At 39.5% G+C, this 21,484-nt stretch overlaps 1 protein-coding gene across 1 annotated transcript in view; it reads right to left on the bottom strand.

Moving 5' to 3' along the window:
- LOC311523895 (contactin-6-like) overlaps positions 1-21,484 on the bottom strand; it is a 233,856-nt gene that overhangs the window by 19,993 nt on the left and 192,379 nt on the right. The window contains exons 14-19 of the mRNA XM_084634421.1: positions 16,937-17,064; positions 9,517-9,692; positions 9,059-9,176; positions 7,913-8,071; positions 7,672-7,821; positions 2,966-3,036 (exon numbers count right to left, since the gene is read on the bottom strand). Of these exons, the coding sequence (XP_084490547.1) occupies positions 2,966-3,036; positions 7,672-7,821; positions 7,913-8,071; positions 9,059-9,176; positions 9,517-9,692; positions 16,937-17,064 (802 nt within the window). The remainder of the gene's footprint in view (positions 1-2,965; positions 3,037-7,671; positions 7,822-7,912; positions 8,072-9,058; positions 9,177-9,516; positions 9,693-16,936; positions 17,065-21,484) is intronic.

Genomic DNA, 21,484 nt, shown 5'->3' with positions numbered 1-21,484 from the left:
TGAAGATTATCTGGGCCCCCTGATTTAGTCCCATTAAGCTGTTTGAGTTTCGCTTCTACCTCAAATATGGTAATGTCTACCTCCATATCCTCATTCCCATTTGTCATGCTACCATTATCCCTAAGATCCTCTTTAGTCTTATTAAAGACTGAGGCAAAGTATTTGTTTAGATATTGGGCCATGCCTAGATTATCCTTGACCTCCACTCCATCCTCAGTGTTTAGCGGTCCCACTTCTTCTTTCTTTGTTTTCTTCTTATTTATATGACTATAGAACCTTTTACTATTGGTTTTAACTCCCTTTGCAAGGTCCAGCTCTACTTGACTTTTAGCCTGTCTCACTTTATCCCTACATGTTCTGACCTCAATAAGGTAGCTTTCCTTGCTGATCCCTCCCTTCTTTTACTCCCTATATGCTTTCTGCTTTTTCTTAATCCCTCTCTGAGATGCTTGCTCATCCAGCTTGGTCTACAACTCCCGCCTATGAATTTTTTCCCCTTTCTTGGGATGCAGGCTTCCGATAGCTTCTGCAGCTTTGATTTAAAATAATCCCAGGCCTCCTCTACCTTTAGATCCATAAATTCTTCAGTCCAATCCACTTCCCTAACTAATTTCCTTAATTTTTAAAAGTCAGCCCTTTTGAAATCAAAAACCCTAGGTGCAGATTTATTTTTATTAATCCTTCTTGCCTGGTCTCCACCCTGCAATCTGGGTTGAATCCTCCTTTTCATTTATCAAGATATAGGTTGACATTTTCTAAGACAACTAAAATATTTAACAGTGTAACTCCCATTAATTTCAGTGAGAGTTGTGTGTGTCTAAATCCTCTAATTAGCTCAGAAAATCCAAGCCACATTTCTTATCTTTAACAAAAAACCTGAAGGGAAGGAAGTGTTTTAGGTGTCTATCACTGATTCTAGGAGTGGTGACTGGAGTTTTAGTCCAGACCGTATCTTGTGGTTTGTATTTTTTAAGCAAGAGATTTCCTTTGGATGTGTGATTGGTCTTTAATCCTCTAATACTAAGTGTATGCATTGAAGACCTCATCTCTTTTAATATATGATAGTTTATGCCTTGTCAGCTTTATTAGAGCATAAGCTTTTGTGGGCCACAGCCCACTTCATTGGATGTTAATGGTATCTAGTTTGCATATTAATTCAAGCTCAGCAGTTTCTCATTGGAGTCTGTTTTTGAAGCTTTTCTGTTGCAAAATTATAAATGGACACAAATCTGACATCAGGAATCATAACATTCAAAAACCAGTAGGAGAACACTTCAATCTCTCTGGCTACTCAGTAAAAGATTTAAGGGTGGCAATTTTGCAACAGAAAAGCTTCAAAAACAGTCTCCAACGAGAAACTGCTGAGCTTGAATTAATATGCAAACTAGATACCATTAACTTGGGTTTGAATAGAAACTGGGAGTGGCTGGGTCATTACACATATTGAATCTGTTTCCCCATGTTAAGTATCCTCGCACCTTCTTGTCAACTGTCTAAATGGGCCATCTTGATTATCTCTGCAAACGTTTTTTTCTCCTGCTGATAATAGCTCATCTTAACTAATTAGCCTCTCACTGTTTGTATGGTTTCAGAGTAACAGCCGTGTTAGTCTGTATTCGCAAAAAGAAAAGGAGGACTTGTGGCACCTTAGAGACTAACCAATTTATTAGAGCATGAGCTTTCGTGAGCTACAGCTCACTTCCTCAGATGCATATCGTGGAAACTGCAGCAGGCTTTATATATACACAGAGAATATGAAACAATACCTATTCCCACCCCACTGTCCTGCTGGTAATAGCTTATCTAAAGTGATTTCCAGCACAAATCCAGGTTTTCTCACCCTCCACCCCCCACACAAATTCACTCTCCTGCTGGTGATAGCCCATCCAAAGTGACAACTCTTTACACAATGTGCATGACAATCAAGCTGGGCTATTTCCTGCATAAATCCAGGTTCTCACATCCCCCCCACCCCCATACACACACAAACTCACTCTCCTGCTGGTAATAGCTCATCCAAACTGACCACTCTTCAAGTTAAAATCCAAGTTAAACCAGAACATCTGGGGGGGGGGGGGTAGGAAAAAACAAGAGGAAACAGGCTACCTTGCATAATGACTTAGCCACTCCAAGTCTCTATTTAAGCCTAAATTAATAGTATCCAATTTGCAAATGAATTCCAATTCAGCAGTTTCTCGCTGGAGTCTGGATTTGAAGTTTTTTTGTTTTAAGATAGCGACCTTCATGTCTGTGATCGCGTGACCAGAGAGATTGAAGTGTTCTCCGACTGGTTTATGAATGTTATAATTCTTGACATCTGATTTGTGTCCATTTATTCTTTTATGTAGAGACTGTCCAGTTTGACCAATGTACATGGCAGAGGGGCATTGCTGGCACATGATGGCATATATCACATTGGTGGATGTTTGTATGGTAACTTCCAACTTATATATCTTACTACATGTTCCAGTCTATGCATCCAATGAAGTGAGCTGTAGCTCATGAAAGCTTATGCTCTAATAAATTTGTCAGTCTCTAAGCTGCCAAAAGTACTCCTGTTCTTTTTGCGGATACAGACTAACACGGCTTCTACTCTGAAACCTGCCTTGTCAGCTTAGTATTCAAGAATAAACAACATGCAAACAAAAATGTAAAAAATGTTTAATGCAGAAAATGGCCAAGCAGATTAGCGTGTTAAGCAATTTTCTGTATAATAGAGATAACAGGGTTATAGACGTGTTCTAAATATATTTAGAGTATGCCTCTCAAACTGTTTAGTTCTATAAATTATTAATGACAAAGAAAACCTGATCTGTATCTTTCTGAGTATTTCTTTGCCAGGCAGAGGGTGAAAAATCCTGGCTCAAATTAAATCAATGACAAAACTCCCATTGGCTTCAAGGGACCTAGGATTTCACCCACATTCTTTTAGAAAACTGTTTCGATCAATTGATTTAAAAGTTACCTCCCATGCGATGACAAGCTCAGAGCGACTCCCTCCACCTCCGCTCACATTTGTAGGTGCCACTAGAGGAACTAAAGAACAAAGGACATTTGTGACTTGCGATTCACAGCAGCTGTTGTCAGATGCATGATTGCAGTCTCGCATTTCAGCTGTTTTTATATACAGGGATTCCGCTTTTCAAAATGCAATACATGGACTCTGTGGTACAACAGTATACTTTAAATGAGTTTAAATTATATTTACACATTTTCAGTTTTCTAAGACTGGGGACACAGAATGTGCCTGATACATGGGTATCCTGGCTCAAAAAATTAAAGAACCTAGTAACATCAAGCATCTGACGCTAATATGCATCAAATGATTGGCAAATGTTCCATTCAGACTGTAGCTATGTCCATTCAGATTGTAGTTGTATGGCAAATGTTCCATTCAGACTATTGATTTTCTGGCTAGTTATATATTTGTGCAGTAAACATGTTGATAGAGAAATATATATTTTTAATTAAATATAGGTTTTCCTTTTTCTTAAGAAACTCAGCACTCAAAAAAAAAATGCCACCACATTTGTTCTTGTCGTTTGACAAGCAATCAGAAGAGGCCAATGGTGCATAAATATGGGGGCCTGATTCACCATGACACTATAGTTCCAGTGTCCAACTAATGTAATGCAGTGGTGATTCAAGCTGAGGAGCATACTTCATAGAAATCCCAAGTGAGGGATGGGGAAGGGAGGCAAGAAAGCCCAGGAAATTCCCTTCATCTTGCAATAAGTTCCCAGCAAAAGGAAACTGTTTTCAATTCTTTCTGTGAACCAGATTCTGCTACCTCACAATGTGCCAGATTCTGACAGCATTACTCAGATTAAATAGCAGCCCCCAAGTAGCACCATTGAGAAGGATTCTCACCTCCACTATGGCCCTTATACGTTACCACAGCAATGTAAAAAAAAAAAAAACCCCCAAAAAAAAACAAAATTAGAATGCTGGAGCTAGCCAAAAGAGCATTCCCCTCATTAGTAGCTTTGCTCAAGGCAGTTTACTCTGCCTTACAAGGCCTCCACTGCAAGACTTGATGTAGAGTAAAGTCTGTGTCCCTTGTGTGATGTGGGCCAGAAGGATATGTCAGAGGTGGAAAGGGTAGGGTTACATTTCATAGGTCCCTCAAATTATTGGGGCCTCAATGCACCTCAAGCAGGCCAGGTCTGAGAGTGAACAAAGGCTTAAAACCTTCTGAGCTGCAAGTTTTGTGCTGTGCCTCTCAGAGGCACACCATACAATCACACCCATTGACTTCAGTGGGACAATGTGTGGACTAAGTTGGTATTAAACCAGAGAACAGGTAGAGGAATCTGACCTTATGGGCCAAATTCAGTCACCTTTACCTTGAGAAGTCCCTTATTCTTGTCAATCTTCTATGGGACTAATGACATAAATAAGCTACTACTCAATATCAGAAAGATAGCAGACATATATGTTGACGTGCTTTGTATTGTTATTAACCAGATACATGACCACACACTAATTACTCCAGTACAGTTCTAAACCTTTGTGACGCTTCATCCCCTCTAGCAATTTTGTATATAAATCACAGTGTCTCTCCAAGAGAACATATTCTATTGCGCAAGTTTAGCCTCAAGCTCATATCTTCTGCACAACATTTCAGAGGACTGGGTGCAGACCAGTTGTTTTGCTTTGTTTTTCCATTTTTAGAAATTTGGAGAGAATATTGTTCAAAATGACTGTATTTGATGAAAGTAAAGTATTGATCTTTTGGTGGTTACATTTTATCACTCATATCCAACATCATTGTGTGCTTAATAGTTAAGGAATTTAAGATGGGAAGGAGGGGGATTAATCTAAAGAAGTAAATGAAGAAAAAGACTTTCAAGCCAGACTCAACTCGTGCTCCACTGTTCCATGAACCCGTTGATGCTCAATTAGCACATGTGTTAAATGAGTTCAGTCTTTACTACATTTGCATGGGGAAAAATTTATACTACTGCTCAACAGAGCCTCAACTGGGTCATAGTTGAGAAACAGATGAAAATTTACGGTTGAGTGCACCAACGGATGCTCAATTAATTCTCAGCTGCATTTTAATTAAATGAGCAGTGGCTCATTTGCATCCACAGATCTACTAATGCTCAATCAGGTTTTAGCTAGCAAAATAGCTATTACAACAGGGCATTTACAATTTACCCTTTCACTGCTAGTCTTCTGGTGCTACTGCTGTGTTCTCACTGTGAATTCATATTCTGTTAAGAAAAGAATGCTAGGCTGTGTCTAGTATATCTCTCTGCACAGCAGTTGTATTCAGGCTGTATATACAGCAGCTGGAATGTTTTACAGCAATGAAGTGTTTAAGGCACTAGTGCCTGACCCAAAGTCCAATAGAATTAAGGGGAGTCTTTGCACTGGCTTCCATGGGCAATGGGTCAGGCCCTAGTGAATGCATTGTGAGAAAGTTGTTCTTTTCTCTTATTTCAATTGCTCCCTAATTCTCTATTTTAAATGGTCTTGTTGTTGTTGGGTTTTTGTTTGTTTTTGCTATGCAAGTGCCATCTCTTCACATCTAGTCTTGTGCAGCCCCCTAGCAGAGCTACTGAAAGCTTTTCCTGATGGAAGGAAGCTTGAATTCCAACACACTAGTTCTCACTGACGCATCATGTAAACAGCAGCATTGCTAATTAAGGGAGGGAATCAGAAGTTCCTGACTGCAATAGGTGCTTGTGAAACCTCATCCTGAGAAGGTATTTTGGTATTTGTATCACTCTAGGTTGGTGAGGAATTAGAACCTCCCCTGGGCTATACTGAACTTTCATGCTCAGTCCTGTGTGAAGGATGGCACACAGCTGAACTGTCCCAAGAGCAGTTTTAGTAAGTCACAATTCCTCTCATACTCCCCACTTGCTCCAGGGGGAGAAGGTAGCAATTTATTATACCCCTTCTGGGGCTGCAGCATACTCCCCTTGCTCTTAAGAAAAGCCAGACTGTATCTTTACTCTATTCATCACCACCAGATGAATGAGAAGGGATGAGTCATCCCTTCCAGCTGTTTTGGGCCCCAGTCTTTAAAAAGCACATAGGCTCCCAGGGGATGGTAAAATGAAGGCAGCTGGGAGACTAAGGGAATTAGGCAGTTGGTGAGCACTTCTGACTTATTATTATTGATTAACTCGGGGGACAAAGGAGGAGCTCTTTTTGTACTGGGTACTTGCCATTGAGTTTGGTGAGATTCTGGGCTGGTTTCTGTGTTTTGAAATCTAGATGTGGTTGAGGTCTGTCTGGGCTAGATTGCCCTGCAGTTAGGTGAGTTAGCACCAGTTTTTTGGCAAGGCCTTTAGAAGTCAGAGCAGTTCAGTTTTTATTTGAATAGACCAGTAATTAGAGGCAGCTGAGTGAGAGGGGTTGAATCACTCATTCCTGCTATGTGTGGGACCCGCACTTTTAAAAGTATGTACCAGGGTATGTCTACACTATAATTAGACAACTGAGACTGGCCTGTGCCACCTGACTCAGGCTTGCAGAGCTTGGGCTAAGGCGCTATTTCACTGCAGTGTAGACATTTGGTCTTGGGGTGGAGCCTGAGCTCTGGGACCCTGAGAAGGGGGTAGGGTCCCAGAACTTGGGCTCCAGCCCAAGACCAAATGTCTACACCACATTTAAACAGTCCCTTCGCCCAAGCTCCACATCAGCTGGCCATTGTCCTTTAGTTGCAGTGTAGACATTCTTCAAGTAGTTGGTAAGATGAAGGCAGATGGGAGCCTAAGGGAGTTTGCCAGTTGAGGAAGGTAGGTTTAAAAAAAAAAATACTTTCCCTAACTAGTAGGTACTCTACAAGGAAGAACCCACAATGGGAGAAAAATGGCATGTCGCCAACACTACTGCTATCTTTTCCTCTGATTGCACATATGGGGGCCCCCACCAGGTAGGTGTTATGACCCTGGTGGCTTCTGCTCAGGCTCTAGTCTAGACTTGCAGGGAATGCAGTTTGCATATCCCCACTGGCAAAAGCCAAGCAGGGGGAACCAACCAACATAAGAGGTGTTTGTTGGTAGAGTCCCTCATGAAGTAGGTAAAAGAGCTGAAGGAGGAGGTGGTTAGAGAAATGTGTATGGGCTAGGCTGACTTTGTAGCAAAGGGACTGATGTTTGGGCCACTGAAATCATTGAATACAATCCTATTGGCTTCAGTGGTCTTTGGATGACGTCCTAAGTTACTTCAACTATGCCCAGATACTCAGGTGATCTCAGACAAATTTTGAATAAAGATGTAAAATTTTGTTAGGGGTTCTACTCAGGAAGATGACATTAACCATTCCATACTGATACTTTGCTCAGCGGTGGGCATGTGCACACCATTATAACAGGCAGAAAACAAGATCTGTGATTAGTGTTTAAACAATAGAATTCATATCTTGTTATAACAGTATGACCAACCTCAGACCCGGTGTAAGAAAGATAATCTCCATTGATATAATTGGAGCTTCATTAAGACTGAATTAGCATATTATGAACTGAAAGATGCTTCCACAAATGTAATGTACACAGGGCATGGACCATGGCTCATTGATATCAATGCAAAATCCTCATTGATTTCAGTGGGCTTTGGAGCAGTTCCATAGCCTGATGTAATTTCATTTTTAAATAGAACAGAGTAGTGACTAGGAGGTTTCTAAAATCATTGGAACAAATCAGGAAAACTTACTTGATGCTTTTGTTCTTAGCAGCTCTGATGGTCTGCTTGGCTCCCCAATCCCAATGTTATTGCCAGCAACCACACGGAATTCATATTCAACCCAAGGGTTTAAACCAGTCACTGTTGCTGAATAGGTTCTACCATTGAGAACTTCAGGAACTAAATACAAAAGACATGTGAATGAAAATGCACCTTTGGAGTAAGTCTTGTGACATGCATGAAAGTGAACCAGAAATTTCAGATTTCTTACCGGTTGAAGCTGCCTGCCATCCAACTGAAAAAGGAGTCCTTGTCTGAACACTGTAGATCTGGACTGGACTATTATTATCTGTTCCTGGTCTCCAGCATAGCAGGGCAGTAGTGCTAGAAATGTGTTCGATTCTAACATCTTGTGGGGGACCTGGAGGGCCTTACAGAAACATATATTTTAGAGTAACTGATGCCCTAGGATATTGAATTCATTGTTGGACTGGATTGTGCAACCCATATTCACTCACTGAAGTCAGTGGGCCTGTCTCATGGAAATAAGGGCTCACCCGCATGAGTAAGAGTTACATAATCTAGCTCTCAAGGTTTCATGTCTTCATTAAATGCTTGAAAAAATGACATTCCTGGGGTATTTAAAACAAGATATTGAACATAAATATCTCTATTGTTAGCATGAAGGAACCAGAACTCAGTTGAAAGAGCTTTATTATATGACTATGTAAAATAAGATTTTGGACCTCACATTCTCTGAATATCCAAAATTCCCACTGAAGTTAATGGGGGATTAGGGTCTGCAAAGGTTGTGAGACGGAGCCTTATATCTAATAGAATTTGACTTTTCCTAAAGTTTGAAATGGATGCATAATTGAGCTTCAACATCTATTGTAGAGCATCTTCTTAGATTCTTAATTGCATCCCTGTATTTTAACAAGGGCCACAAAATTGGAGTCCCAGCAACCAGTAGAATGCACAGAATGTTCCATCCTAAGAACTCTAAATGGGGGGAGGAGAGAAGGCAGGATCATGACATTGCCTCTTTGCACCAATGTGAAGAATAACCTGGGCACACCTGTGGGGGAGCAGGATGTGCCATTCTGAAGGCTGGTGCAAACTGTGGAGACAACCTCCCCATTTACTGGAATGCTTGGGGAGGATGTTTGCCACCTGACCTTAAATGGGGCTAGCTCCAATTGGAATGAGCACTTACTCACCACCCTTACTTTGGCCAGTACCTACCCAATATAGTTTGGTCCAAAGAGAGCAATGAGTGTAGGAAATGCCATCACATAACTGCATTGTTATACCAGAGACCCACAAACTTTTTAAATTTCACCAACCCAGTTGCTGATGTTACCCATTTTACATTCTTACATAAGTTATGTTAGAATTCTACACTTAATAGACTTACCTCTTACAATTACATCTGCTGCTGCAGATAGACTGTCTATGGTTGTTTGTACCATGCAAACGTATTTCCCGGAATGATTTAGCTGAATATTTCTTATCATCAAATCCCCAACAGATTCCTGGAGATAAAAGGAAGAAAAAGATAAAACTAATCACTCACAACATGTTTTCCAAACGGACATTTTTATAACTTGCTAAATATTAATAAAAATGCAGCTTTTAAATTAAAGCATTCATTGCTGTCATCAGTTTATATCAGTTTGACACTTTTATTATGGCTTCACAAATAACTTGAGCATGTTTATGAAATATAAGAAAGCACACTAAATGGATGTAACTTTTATAAAGGAGCAGTGATTTGACATGTGTATCGAAAATGGGAATTATGAAAGATGTTTATATGGTTTAAGGGCTGTTAAGAACAGCTTGATGAAGCACTAAAGAGTTTGAAGAACTTACTCCTCCAATTCTTTCAAAATGATTCACTCCTCTTTTAAAATCTATCACATCTCCATTGAATGACCATGTGAGCACAACCTCAGCGGAGGGGTCATGAGACACCTGACATGGTAGGACTATACTCTCTCCAACTGTAACATCCATTTTAGAAGGTGGAACAGTAATTACAGTCCTCTCTGTTGAGAAAAATCATTCTTTATTATAAACAAGTGTATAAAAATACCAGTATACGTTTGTAATAAAAAAATATTTGAATGATTTTTGCAACATTTCTGAAATGGCTTAAAATTGATCTAATGTTCTGCTACTGTCCCTATTAAAGAAACTGATCTTTGACATGTTGATGATTCCAGTGCATTATAAACCATTTATAGCTTCTTGCCAAGAGCACTGTGAATACAATGTGTGCTATGTATATCTTAGAGAAGAACAGAAAATGTGCAACATACCAAAATTCATCTCCTATAGTATGCTGATTCATAAATCCCACACTCACTCGACCTGACTTAAATTCAAACAAAACAGCAGACATTTTTGAGGCTGCTAAGACTATATGGGGAAGAGGAAGAGACATGATGATGCAGACTTTGAAAAACTGTCCTTGCAGAATATTGCAGCAAAATAAAATGTGGTCACTGTGTTTTCTTACTTCTTAAATAGAGATTTCTTGCCCTTTTTATTTATTAGTCTAATAAATTTAATTTTCATTGGCAGTTTCCCACAGTGTCATGTGCATTGCAGTATTTAGGCTCCAAAGGAGGCGACTCGAGAGACTGAAAAATCATTTAATCTTTTTTACCCCCATACACTAATAACGAGAGAAACAGCTCTCATTAAAGGGAAAGGTAGCTTGCTGAAGGGGAAAGACAGTGGTTTATACGATTTTACTATTGTTGGCATGTTTGGCACATAAACTTTGTGTGAGCGATTCTCCTGAATAAAGTGTCTCTGCAGAAACATTTATAAAATCATGAGAATTCAGATGCAAGTGAATAAAATGTGCACAGAATCCATTCAATGATAGTAATATGTTCTGAAAAAAGTAAGTGTGTGTGTGTGTGGCAGTGGGGGGAAGATGAGGGTTTCAGGGACTACATTAGTTCAGTAAGTCTATCCCATGCTAGGATTAACCCTGTGTATTGGCAAAGTATTTGAGAATTTTATTCAATATGGGGCCTTGACTTCAAAGGGATCACTCATTTATTAAAGGTGGAAGATTCAACTCTTATTAATTTGCTATTCAGACCACACTTTTAAGCAGGTTGCCAAAGTAGTTGCAATCACTGAGTGCTATGTAGGTGGGACCATTCTGTACAGTCCTGAACTTCAAGTGACTTCCTCACAGAGTTGAGTTACAACTTCTGGGACTGTCAAGACAGTGATCAAGTGGCAATGAGGAGGAATATTGCATTTTCTGTGATCCTTCTTTTGAACTAAAACTGGGTCTCCAGTTATAGTGTTTACACCTCAGTCTTTAACTGGCACTTCCCAATGAATTCAAAGAAAGATCTTTGTATTGTTAAAACAGATTAGGTGGTGCTAAAATCTTTTCTTTGCTGGACTCCCCCTTTAACAAGTACACATTGCAAGGAAAGGAAAAGGAGTCTTTGAAGAACCTCAATTCAATTTCAGCTCAATTGCTGAAGCAGAGCAGACTTTTTCTTGGTTTCCATTGCGTGAATTAATTGCTGTTTAGAACCCTTTCTTTTAAAAATCAGAAGAGTTTCACATCACTTGTTTTTTTGAAGATTTGCCCAAGGGTGAAGGCATGACATGACACTATTAAAGATTTTTTTTTTAGCCAGTAGAATAGAGAAAATTTTCCTTGTCTGGAAGCAAGAGTGGCAGGTGCATTACATTTCACATGGATTCAAATGCCAAATTCTCTGTTGGCATGACTCCACTGACTACAAATACTCAAACTCTGAAAAACACCCAAAGAGAGTTTGGTTCTAAAAATCTTGTACCTCATATAACATCAGTGTCGTTACACTAGGGGATTAAGTTAACCTTTTATGCCTAGCTTGATTAATCTTTAATAAAGCTGTGAATGTGCATTATATTTCCCATGTGCCAAGTGCACTTCTTGTCCTTCAAATTCCTCTTTGCAACATATATCCTTCACAGAAATCTTGCTGTGTCAATCTCTTCTAGGATGTTTGAACACCACCTGGTGCCTGAGCTGTTCTCCTGCAAATCTTACTCATCTGTATTGGATGGTAAATCAGTGGGAAAGGTACCTTTTGCCTATTCTGTAAAGCTATGTGTAAAGTTATAGCACTGTATGAATACTAATACTACTAGTAAAAACAATTTAGCCTTATAGGAAAGTTATATAAAAAGTTAGAAATTAAACCAATAGGGTTGTGTGTAAGTTACATGGGGCTCCATAGAAATCATTCAGAAACCTATGGAATGTAACAGAAAATGATATCCTTTCTCTTGAATTTTAAACCATTGCCTAGGGCAGTTTCACAATACATGGAACACCGGCCTCAGTTAGGTGACTAGAGTGAGTTGGGGATTTTTCAACAATTTTTTTGCCAGAAACTGCCAATTCATCAAATCTAAACATTTCTATGAGAGAGGGTTGGCTTTGACAATTTTTTCAACTAAAAAACATTTTGAAAGGAAAGTTGCCAAAATGAAACCTTTGAGATTTTTCTAAATAAAAAAATGCCAGTTTTCTGCTTCAAAAGGACTTTTCATTTTGAAATATTAGCTCAGTGGTTTGAGCATTGGCCTGCTAATAAACCCAGGGTGTGAGTTCAATCCTTGAGGGGGCCATTTAGGGATCTGGGGCAAACATTAGGGATTGGTCCTGCTTTGGGCAGGGGGTTGGACTAGATGACCTCCTGAGGTCTCTTCTGACCCTGAGATTCTATAGTTTAAAAATGGTCAAAATCAAAACAAAATGTTTCAATAATTGACCTAAGCTGATTTTTTAAAAAAAAACAAATTTCCAATTTGCAAATTTTTTTGGTGACTTGTATGTGTCACAATGTGGGGTAAGAAAATGTTTTGAAATCTTGAAAAAAATGCAGGATGGGAAAACTGTTTTCTACCCAGCAATATCTGTGAGTGGGTGGGGTCTGATGAGTCACATGTACACGCGAAAGAAAAACAAAATCTGTAAAAACCTGCTAGGAGCCTGAACACAAAGAAGGAGCAATTTATCCCTCCTTTCTTTCTTCTGCTTTTGCCTCCTACTGCCTCCAAATCCAGAGCTTTGTTTTCCCCCTCTCCCCTTTCCATTCTACCACAGTGCTCAGTTCACTACTCCAGATCTTAGCATTGCACAGGCAGGCACAAAGAGAGGGAGAGGGAGAAGGGGAACCCCCCAACCGTGCCCATTCTAGCAGTTAGCACCCACGTCTGCAGTACATCCAACTTCCACTGTGTCTGCCTATTGCTGTATCCCCAGAACCATGCCATTGTGACCACAATGAATTGTTGGGTAAGGTCAGCTGGAAGACTGTTTTTTCCGGGAATTATTTGAGTCACAGGCCCAAAGAGACTGAGAACAAACCACTATTCTAACATTTGACAGGAATACCCCGTTATAGAATTGTACAGATAGAATTCTTACTCCAATAGACAACTTGTCATTTTCTATAGAATTCCATAGAACTCATCCATAGGGATAGGCAAGCAGTTTGGAAAGTGTAGTACTAGGGCTTCCCACTACAGATCTGCTCTTTTGGAATATCAAAAGGCTTCCATTTATACACTGAGCAAGTCCATAACTACACAGTTAACCATTACCTTCAAAAGAGCCCTGCTTTCTCAAATCTGCTCAATGGCAGGTATCTTTTTATTTTTCCGCAAATATATTTTTAAACTTGAATTATATAGGGTTTGTGTGTGTGTGTTCCTTTGTGTTCATCATTCCTGCTGGACCATGTCACATGACATGCCTCATGCCTATTTATTCACTTAGTATGATCTTTGTTGTTTCCTTTATGAGGTTGTGTTTACAACCTCCACCTCCGATCCTTTCAAATGCCTCTCAAAATCTCTTGGTTTCCCATTATCTATCCATCTTGCTTAGTAACTGCAGAGATGTATTATATAGAATGTTTTTTTTTCCAGAGACAAACAATAGATAAGATGCTGTGTGTTGAGGTATAATAAAGACTTCTATCACAAAGAATAAACAACTCAATGAGCAGCAATAAGCTTAATTTGCACATTAGATATGCTTTTCCAAGTTCTGACATTTCAGTTGAAAATAATGCTGAAGCAATGAGCCCTATAATTGAACAGCCAAAACTTCTCCAGAGGGAAAACAAAAACAAATGTTCCCTGCAAACAAGATCATTTTTATACCATGTTATTACTCTGTTTTTTTAATACACTTTGTAAATGCCAAATGAATTTTGTTGCTGTTTTTAATGTGATTTTTTTGCATACTGCTCCATTAGGATGTATATATGGCGGTATGTGCAATGGTATCTAACTCTCATGAAGGAAAAGCTCCTCAAACACTACACGACTCATTTTATTCACTGCTAGCAGTGCTGTAACATTTTCTCAAATTACGCATCGCATTGGTACTAACTGCACTTCCAAAATTTGAACGTGAAAACTATCTTAGCCAGCTGCGGTATGGTAAGGAGGAAAGTCAAGCCTGCAGGCTAGACAAAATGATTGTGAAGTTACCTAAAATCAGCCAAATCAGAAAAAAAGCTGAGTTACAAATGATGCTGGGTAATCTGTCATTCTTATAACTACTATCATTTCTAAGGTTATCTAACATCGAGAGTATTCTGCTCATAGCTCTGATAATTGAATTTAAAGTTACATGTTTTTAACTTACTTTTCTCCACCTTTTCATTGTTACCATTTAATGTCACCAGGATGTTTTCATAAGAAACCAAATATATATATTGAGAATTGCAATCCATGCTTAATTAGCAGCAAGAGAAGGTATGAAATTTCCCCCAGTTTTTCCTGTGTTGGCAGCTACATTGATGTAATGATTCACCCATCCACAGATCAGCAGGGACTGAACCCAGAATCTTCAGCACCAGTCACAAGCATCCTACTACTGAGATGAGGAAGTATCTTTATGAGCTGCTAGCAAGAGTACATTATTAACAATTAGGAGGCTCAGCCATGAAATGGAGGACAAGATACAGTTAGGCTTGTCTACGTTGCTATGTCAGCCTTCAGTGCAGTTGCACTAGTGAAAATGCTTAATATAGACATGATTTACATTGATGCAGTGCAATTTGCCTGTGTTTAAAAAAAAAAAAGTAATGCTGTTAAAGGCAAAGGTAAAATGCACCATTGTCAATCACAGATGCACTCAGGGCTTGCAGATGAAGTCCCAGTGTAGACAAGGCCTTAGTCAGTGTATCACATTCACAACAGAGAGAAAAAGGTCATACAAGCATAATGCACTTTAACATGCTTCCCAAAACAGCAGTAGGAAGTCAGAGACATTTAAGTTGACAATCACAAAGAGATATTATAGCTACAAAATGGTCAATCCTCCCTTTTAGCTTCTCATGAAGGGTGAAATTCCCCCTTCCAATACAAACCTAGAACCCTGTTTTAATAAGGTAAGAGGTGCATAGGATGACCTGGCATGTTGCACAGGGGTGAATGTAACCCTTTCCTATGATGAAAACTTCTTTGTTTTTTATTCTGTTAAGGTTCCCACCCTTTGTGACTAAGCATTCTATGTAGTATATAAAGAGATCTGGGTACTTAGAGTTTAAAAAAAAAAAACAAAAAACAAAAAACTGTTCCTCTCTTTCTCACAAATCCTTTAGGATAGGGAAGGAGGGAGCAATTGTATGGGGCTCCTGAGCTCAGGGAGTCCCCGAAATATCCGTATCATCTGTGTAAATAAAGTGAAATGGGAAAACATCAGGTCCCAGAGAACATGATGTACCGGAGCCTCAAAATTTCCCTCAATGGGCCTGTAGGTAGGCAATTACCTGTAAACAGCCCCTTTAGAAAAAAATAGGTATGGCTCATAGGTAGCAGCAATTACTATGTTGACTCCATAACACTTTCAATGACCATTCAGATTCTGGAAAACTTCTTTTCATATATTAGCCTGGTGGGTGCATTTTGACATATCCCGTCAGGTTACTTCAGTCACATTCTCTTAGAACACTTCAGACTGGATTTGTCAGAATGCAACCTGACTAGGACAAGTCCATAGTGATGTCTCACAAAGTGACATCAAGTCAATTTCTTTCAAAGAAGAGGATTAGAAGTTCAACTAATATGCAGTTTGAAATAAAAAATTAACATGAGAAGAAGGTGTTTTTTCCTTCACTAAAATGACTTGCTTGGTGATGTGAACATTTCTGGTTAGCTGGCAGCTCAGATTACTCCCCCGAGAAGCAGATATTTTTAGCTGTTGGAGCAGGCAGTGAAATCTCACAAATGAACCTGGGAGGTTAAGGTGTTAAAATTCAGGAAAGTAACGAGCAGTGAAGTGTAGGAGATATCATAACTGCTCCTTATGTTCTTTGGGAGTGTGTGTGTGTGTGTGTGTGTGTGTAGGCGGGGAGCATTTTAATATTAAGAATAGGAAACTGTCTGAAGGGCCTGAGACCACTCCTCTTGTTTTAGTGTCATGTGCCAAGGTGGTTAACCACAATTGCGATAGGGGGAAGCAGCTTCTTAGAGATTCTGTGTTTTATTAGAGTGAATTTTTTATTCAGCTTCTAAACCAGTCTTTTTTTAAATAGAACAAAACATTAAAACAAAACCAACAATAATGAAACAATCCAGTTTCCAGACTAATTCACTAAATATCTTTTCCTTAATTTACAGTGGCAGAAATAATCTTTTGTCGCCTGAGATCCAACGTAAGCTATAAATGAGCAGCATTGATTCAACCCATTGTACATAGCGGAGAACAGAAAGGTGTTCAGAGGCCCACAGCCACTATATTTCAAGTTTCTGGTACTTAGCTTGCAAGCTCTTTGTGGCAGGGACTGTCTTTTCGTTCTGTGTTTGTACTGCACCTAGCATAATGGGGTCTTGGTCCAGGACAAGGGCTCCTAAGCGCTACTATGATACAAATAATAAATGATGACTGCTATATATTCGATATAAGTAATCGACTGCTAGATTTCTGTTATTTTATCAATGTTTTTCTTAGAAGTACTGATTTAAAAATGATATTGATAACCCAGAGGGCCCTGGTGAAAGAATAAGGCTTTATTGTCCATGTCCTCTAAGAATGATACTAAAGCATAGTCACTACCTGTGGATAGGCCAGGCATTTTAACAGTTGCTGCAGCCATCTGGTAGCTCTGTTTCAGTGTAAAGATTTAGTTGAAACCCTGCATCATAACAGTATTATTATGATCTTTGACATCCCAGTATGTTTCATCAAATATGTATGTACATTTCCAATATTCATAAAGCACAAATGAAGACAATAAAATACCTTTCACAATCAGGGTTCCTGAATTCCTGGCAACTCCAAATTGATTCACTGCTATACAAGTATACACTCCTGCATCTGTTTTGGTAATATTATATATCTTGAGACAGCCATCCTCTAGCATAAAGATCCTAAAAAATATACAGATAGATAGATAAACTTAACAGGATATTGTGCCAACTTCCTGTACAGGAACTGTAATAAAAGTAACATTGCATGGCTAATATTTAGGTACTATTATGATGATTATACTTTCCTACAGCAAACTAAATGTATTCTTCACCTCCATCTATTAACTGTCAACATATAAGGAACATAAAAGTGACATACCAGAATTGACCATCAATCCATCTAGTCCAATTTTCGATGTCCTTCTGTGTTCAATGTTGGATGTTTCAGAAGAAGAAATAAAACCCCAATAATGCAGCTAATTATGCTATATTATACTAGAGGGGATTTTTTTCCCCTGATCCTAGATGCTAAGCCGTTTACGATGTGAAACATGAGGACTGACGGCCTGTGTAATTTTGTCAGTTTTATGAAAAGTTGTTACCAGTCTAGATGAGAGCCTGAAACTCCATCTCACAGACAATGAAAACATAAAATACACAGCTTTGTTATATTGCTCTAAGAAATCACCTTATTAGTGACTATGGTTTACCTTGCTTAGTTATGCACTGATTTGTGAGTATTGACTAGTTTATACTGACTAATATTATGAGAACCTCAAAGATAATGGTGAGATATGTGGAAAGAAAGTTGGAGAAATAGATGCCAGATGAAAGCAGTGATGGTATATCAGAACGGTCTCAAGCAATGTAAACTCCAATTCCTGCATTTTATGTTTCAAATTTTTCACTGATTTTTACCTCTTTGAGTCAATGTGGCATTTCAGAGTATAATCAAGTGCACATTTTGGCCTAAGTTCTTGCTAGTTAAACTTTTAGGGGGCTTGAGCAAGGACTCAACATTGTGTTACCTCGCAGATGATGAATATGGACAGATAACTGTTTTGGGCCAAGGTGTTCAAAACACCGCAGGCCGGCAGAGGTACTCTGGAAAACGAGACCCACACGCAGCTAAGCAGTGAGTTATTGGCTTTATTGAAGGTTAGTGACACACCAGCAACGGGGACTCCAAGCGTTGCTGTCACGGAGGCGGAGAACCCAGCACACCAGAGCTTTGTCTGGGACGGAGTCCAACGAAGGGGCAACCAGCGAGCCATAATAAGAAGTACACAGAAACAGCTCATGAATATATAATTAGGTACTTTCCTAAGGGGGCTTTCCGCTACCTGGCGGTGGGCCATACAAGGCAGACAAAACCAGCCTAAAACCGGTTAGAGTTGGTTCTCCATGTCCTACAGTGACCGGGCTGACTCGAGAAAGCGGAAGTTCCTTAGCTAGGCCATAACAAAGTCTTCCGCAGTCCCTTACAATAACACTATTTTGCTGTGTCATTTTATAGATATACACACAATATGCAACCATCCAGAAGTGGGAAAATTTAATTTCAAATCTGAGTTAAATGGAGCAATAAATACTGGAAATAAAAATTGAGGAAATTTTCTGGCAGGGAGGAAGATATAAATCTGATATAAAAAACACATTTTACATTAAAAAAAAAAAAGTAAGCCACACAGCCAGGGTTTTCAATGTTTACAACATAAATTTAGATGATTTAACATTTACATTATTAAAGCAAATGAACAACAACTAGAGCGCAACAGGAAGTTGGTGGTAATATCAAATACATTAAACATATACAAAATATTATTGTATCTTGTATTCCTACATATATTTATATCATGTTTATCTGCATAACATACCATGCACTATGTTCTACTCTGTTACATGGCTACACTTCTAATTTACTTTATGTAGTTGAGAGCCGTTCTGTGTAACTGAATACGGAATCTGGCCCAAGTTTTGATGAAGTACAAATAACAATTAATTCATCTTGTAGCATCACCACACTCTCTGATTTGCATGGAGCTAGAGACATGATTAAGACTGTGTTCAACTAGCTGTCCAATGAAAGGGAGCTCTCACACCTGTGTTTAGTGTGCTGGGTGATCAGCTGTGAGTATAAAAGTTAGACCTGTGTGGCTATGGAGGAGGAAGGCTTTTCTGTCTGCCACTATTGCTGAATCAGCAGGATGCTTTCATATATCCTAGAACTGACTAAACTTACCTTCAGGTCTACATTTTCACCAGGTATAGTTCATGTTGTTTATTCTCGCATTGTTCATCTCCTAAAAATGTGAATTTTTTTTGTGGGGGGAGGCAGAAAAGAGGTCCAAATTCTCTGCTGGTGTAAATCGATCACAACTCCACTGAAATCCGGGAAGGGAGGGATTTTCCAAGGTCCCTAACTGAATTAGGAGTCCAAGTCCCACTCCTACATCACGTAAGTGCTTTAGAAAATGCCATCCATAAATTATACTATACTCAACCTAGTGAACAAAGAAGGACAATGCTAAATCAGCCTAATCTCCCCATGCCACAATGAGGAACTTTGTAGCTAAAATGGGACCTAATCCTTTTGGAAGCCTGACAGAGGAATGACCCAATTTATTTTCTGCTAAGTTGTCACTAGCCCGAGTATAGCCATACTGGGGAGAAAGACATGGCTGCATTCAGATCTTACATCAGCTCAGGGTCTTTAACACCAGTGCTGCCCTCTGTGAGACAGCGGGCATCTATTCTTCTCCCGGCCTCGCTTCCAGTGTTGACCAGTAAGTCATTTCCCTCCCCCTTTCCCCTGTCCCTGACAAGAGGAAGAGGGAATCATGGAAGGCATTGTGACTGTGTTCTTCCTAGGGCTACTCTAGGTGGTGCTGTAGTTTGTGCACTGTCCATTGTGCAGGGCTATGCCTCAGGCCACACTAGCCCATAGTAAGTATTGATGAAAAGGTTACTACATTCTCAAGTCTTTGGATGCCAACACAATCACTGATACACAGCAAAGCCAGGGACTGAAAATATTCCCTTTGAAAAACCAACCAATGTTCTGTGCATCTGCCTTGTTATTCCCTATACACAATGTAATTTTATACAGTAATTTTGATTGCCCCTCTATGCCAAAGTATTTGACAAATGTGACAATTGTTAAAAGCAATATGGGCTCTTTTTACAGCACAGCTTGAGTGTCTTCGCTTACAAACTGGGTCAAATGACATCCCTCAGGTTTTATCTTTGATATAGCCAACAGGGTTTGGCCCTAAATTGGCAAGACTTTCATTCTCTCTGCTGCGAGCTTCTCTAGCATTTAAAATGGGTCTACGCCACAGCTGCAGATAACAGCCATTAGAAAATACGGGTGATAAAATAGATTGAGGTGACTAATAAGCAAAGACTATTCATTCTGTATAGTGAAAATCAAAGAATGTTTCACCTGTGGATCACCAGATGGTCACACACTGTATGCCTGAGTTATAACTCAGACTGAGCAGGAGGTCGAGTTTAGAGTAATCAGATATTATGTATTTATTATGTGTGTTGTGGTAGCTCCTGTCAGCTCCAGTCATGGACCACTGTGCTAGGTGCTGTGCAAATATAAAACAAAAAGATAGTCCAAAGAGCATATGAGCTAATGAAATAAAGATATAAATGAATACCTACTGACAGAAAGATCAACTGCTTGGCTATATATAGGATCTTTGCATGCACCAGAGCTGTTCAGCACTTTGTATATCAGGGATTGGGAAGTCAAAGGTGGCTTTCTGTTACCCCACTTGTAGGTCAGCAGAGTTCATTTCAGTTCCTAGTGTAATTTACAGCTCTTCTAAATCACGCCAGGTTGTAATAATGGCCCCCAGATGCCATTATGTGAGCAGGTAGCAACAGAGCACATTGTGTTGTGCGGAGGTGGTATGAGGAACATGTGTAGATCTGGCTACACCACGCTGCATAAGCAGAGCATGCCCCATGCCACGGCATTCCCCTATATAAGGCCGTTTTACATTCCCTTTGTACTGCCAAAGCAGCGTAAAGCAATCGGATAGGGAACTCTAGAATGCACTGACATTTCTACTTGGGTTTATTCATCAGTGCTTAATTTGTGCCCGGGCTGAGCCCCGGCACCTCTGGGCTTGCTGCATCAGTTATGAATGCAAAAAAACTGCTTGACTCCCAGCACCGAATTGCTTGAGCCCAGAGACCTCTTTGATTACAAATTAAGCACTGCTATTCATTTACAATAGATGTGTTCCATACACACAGAATGCTACAAAACAGTCCTCAGCATCCTGCCAACCTTTATTCTAATTAAAGTGTGTTTCGGAACATTACATGGGGACTTCTCACAGGTACTGCAAAAGGTGTAAAGATTTCATTATTAAGACATTCAACACCACATTCTGCCAAAGTGACTGGAGATTGAAACTCACTCTAATGGAAAATTCCTCAAATTTATGAAGTTAATCCAGCTCAGAGAGAAAGATTACTGCTGATGGTTCATTTCCTGAATTTAGCTGTGCAAACTGAGATATCTTTCTATATTCTCTTCTAGAAATCTAGGCCTCCATGGGGTTGAGCACAATATTATGCA

The sequence above is a fragment of the Lepidochelys olivacea genome (genome assembly GCF_965140295.1).
Source record: "Lepidochelys olivacea isolate rLepOli2 genome assembly, chromosome: 7".
Lineage (NCBI taxonomy): Eukaryota > Metazoa > Chordata > Testudines > Cheloniidae > Lepidochelys > Lepidochelys olivacea.
The sequence above is the reverse complement of the archived record's forward strand: the minus strand, read 5'-3'. Positions and strand labels throughout refer to the sequence as shown.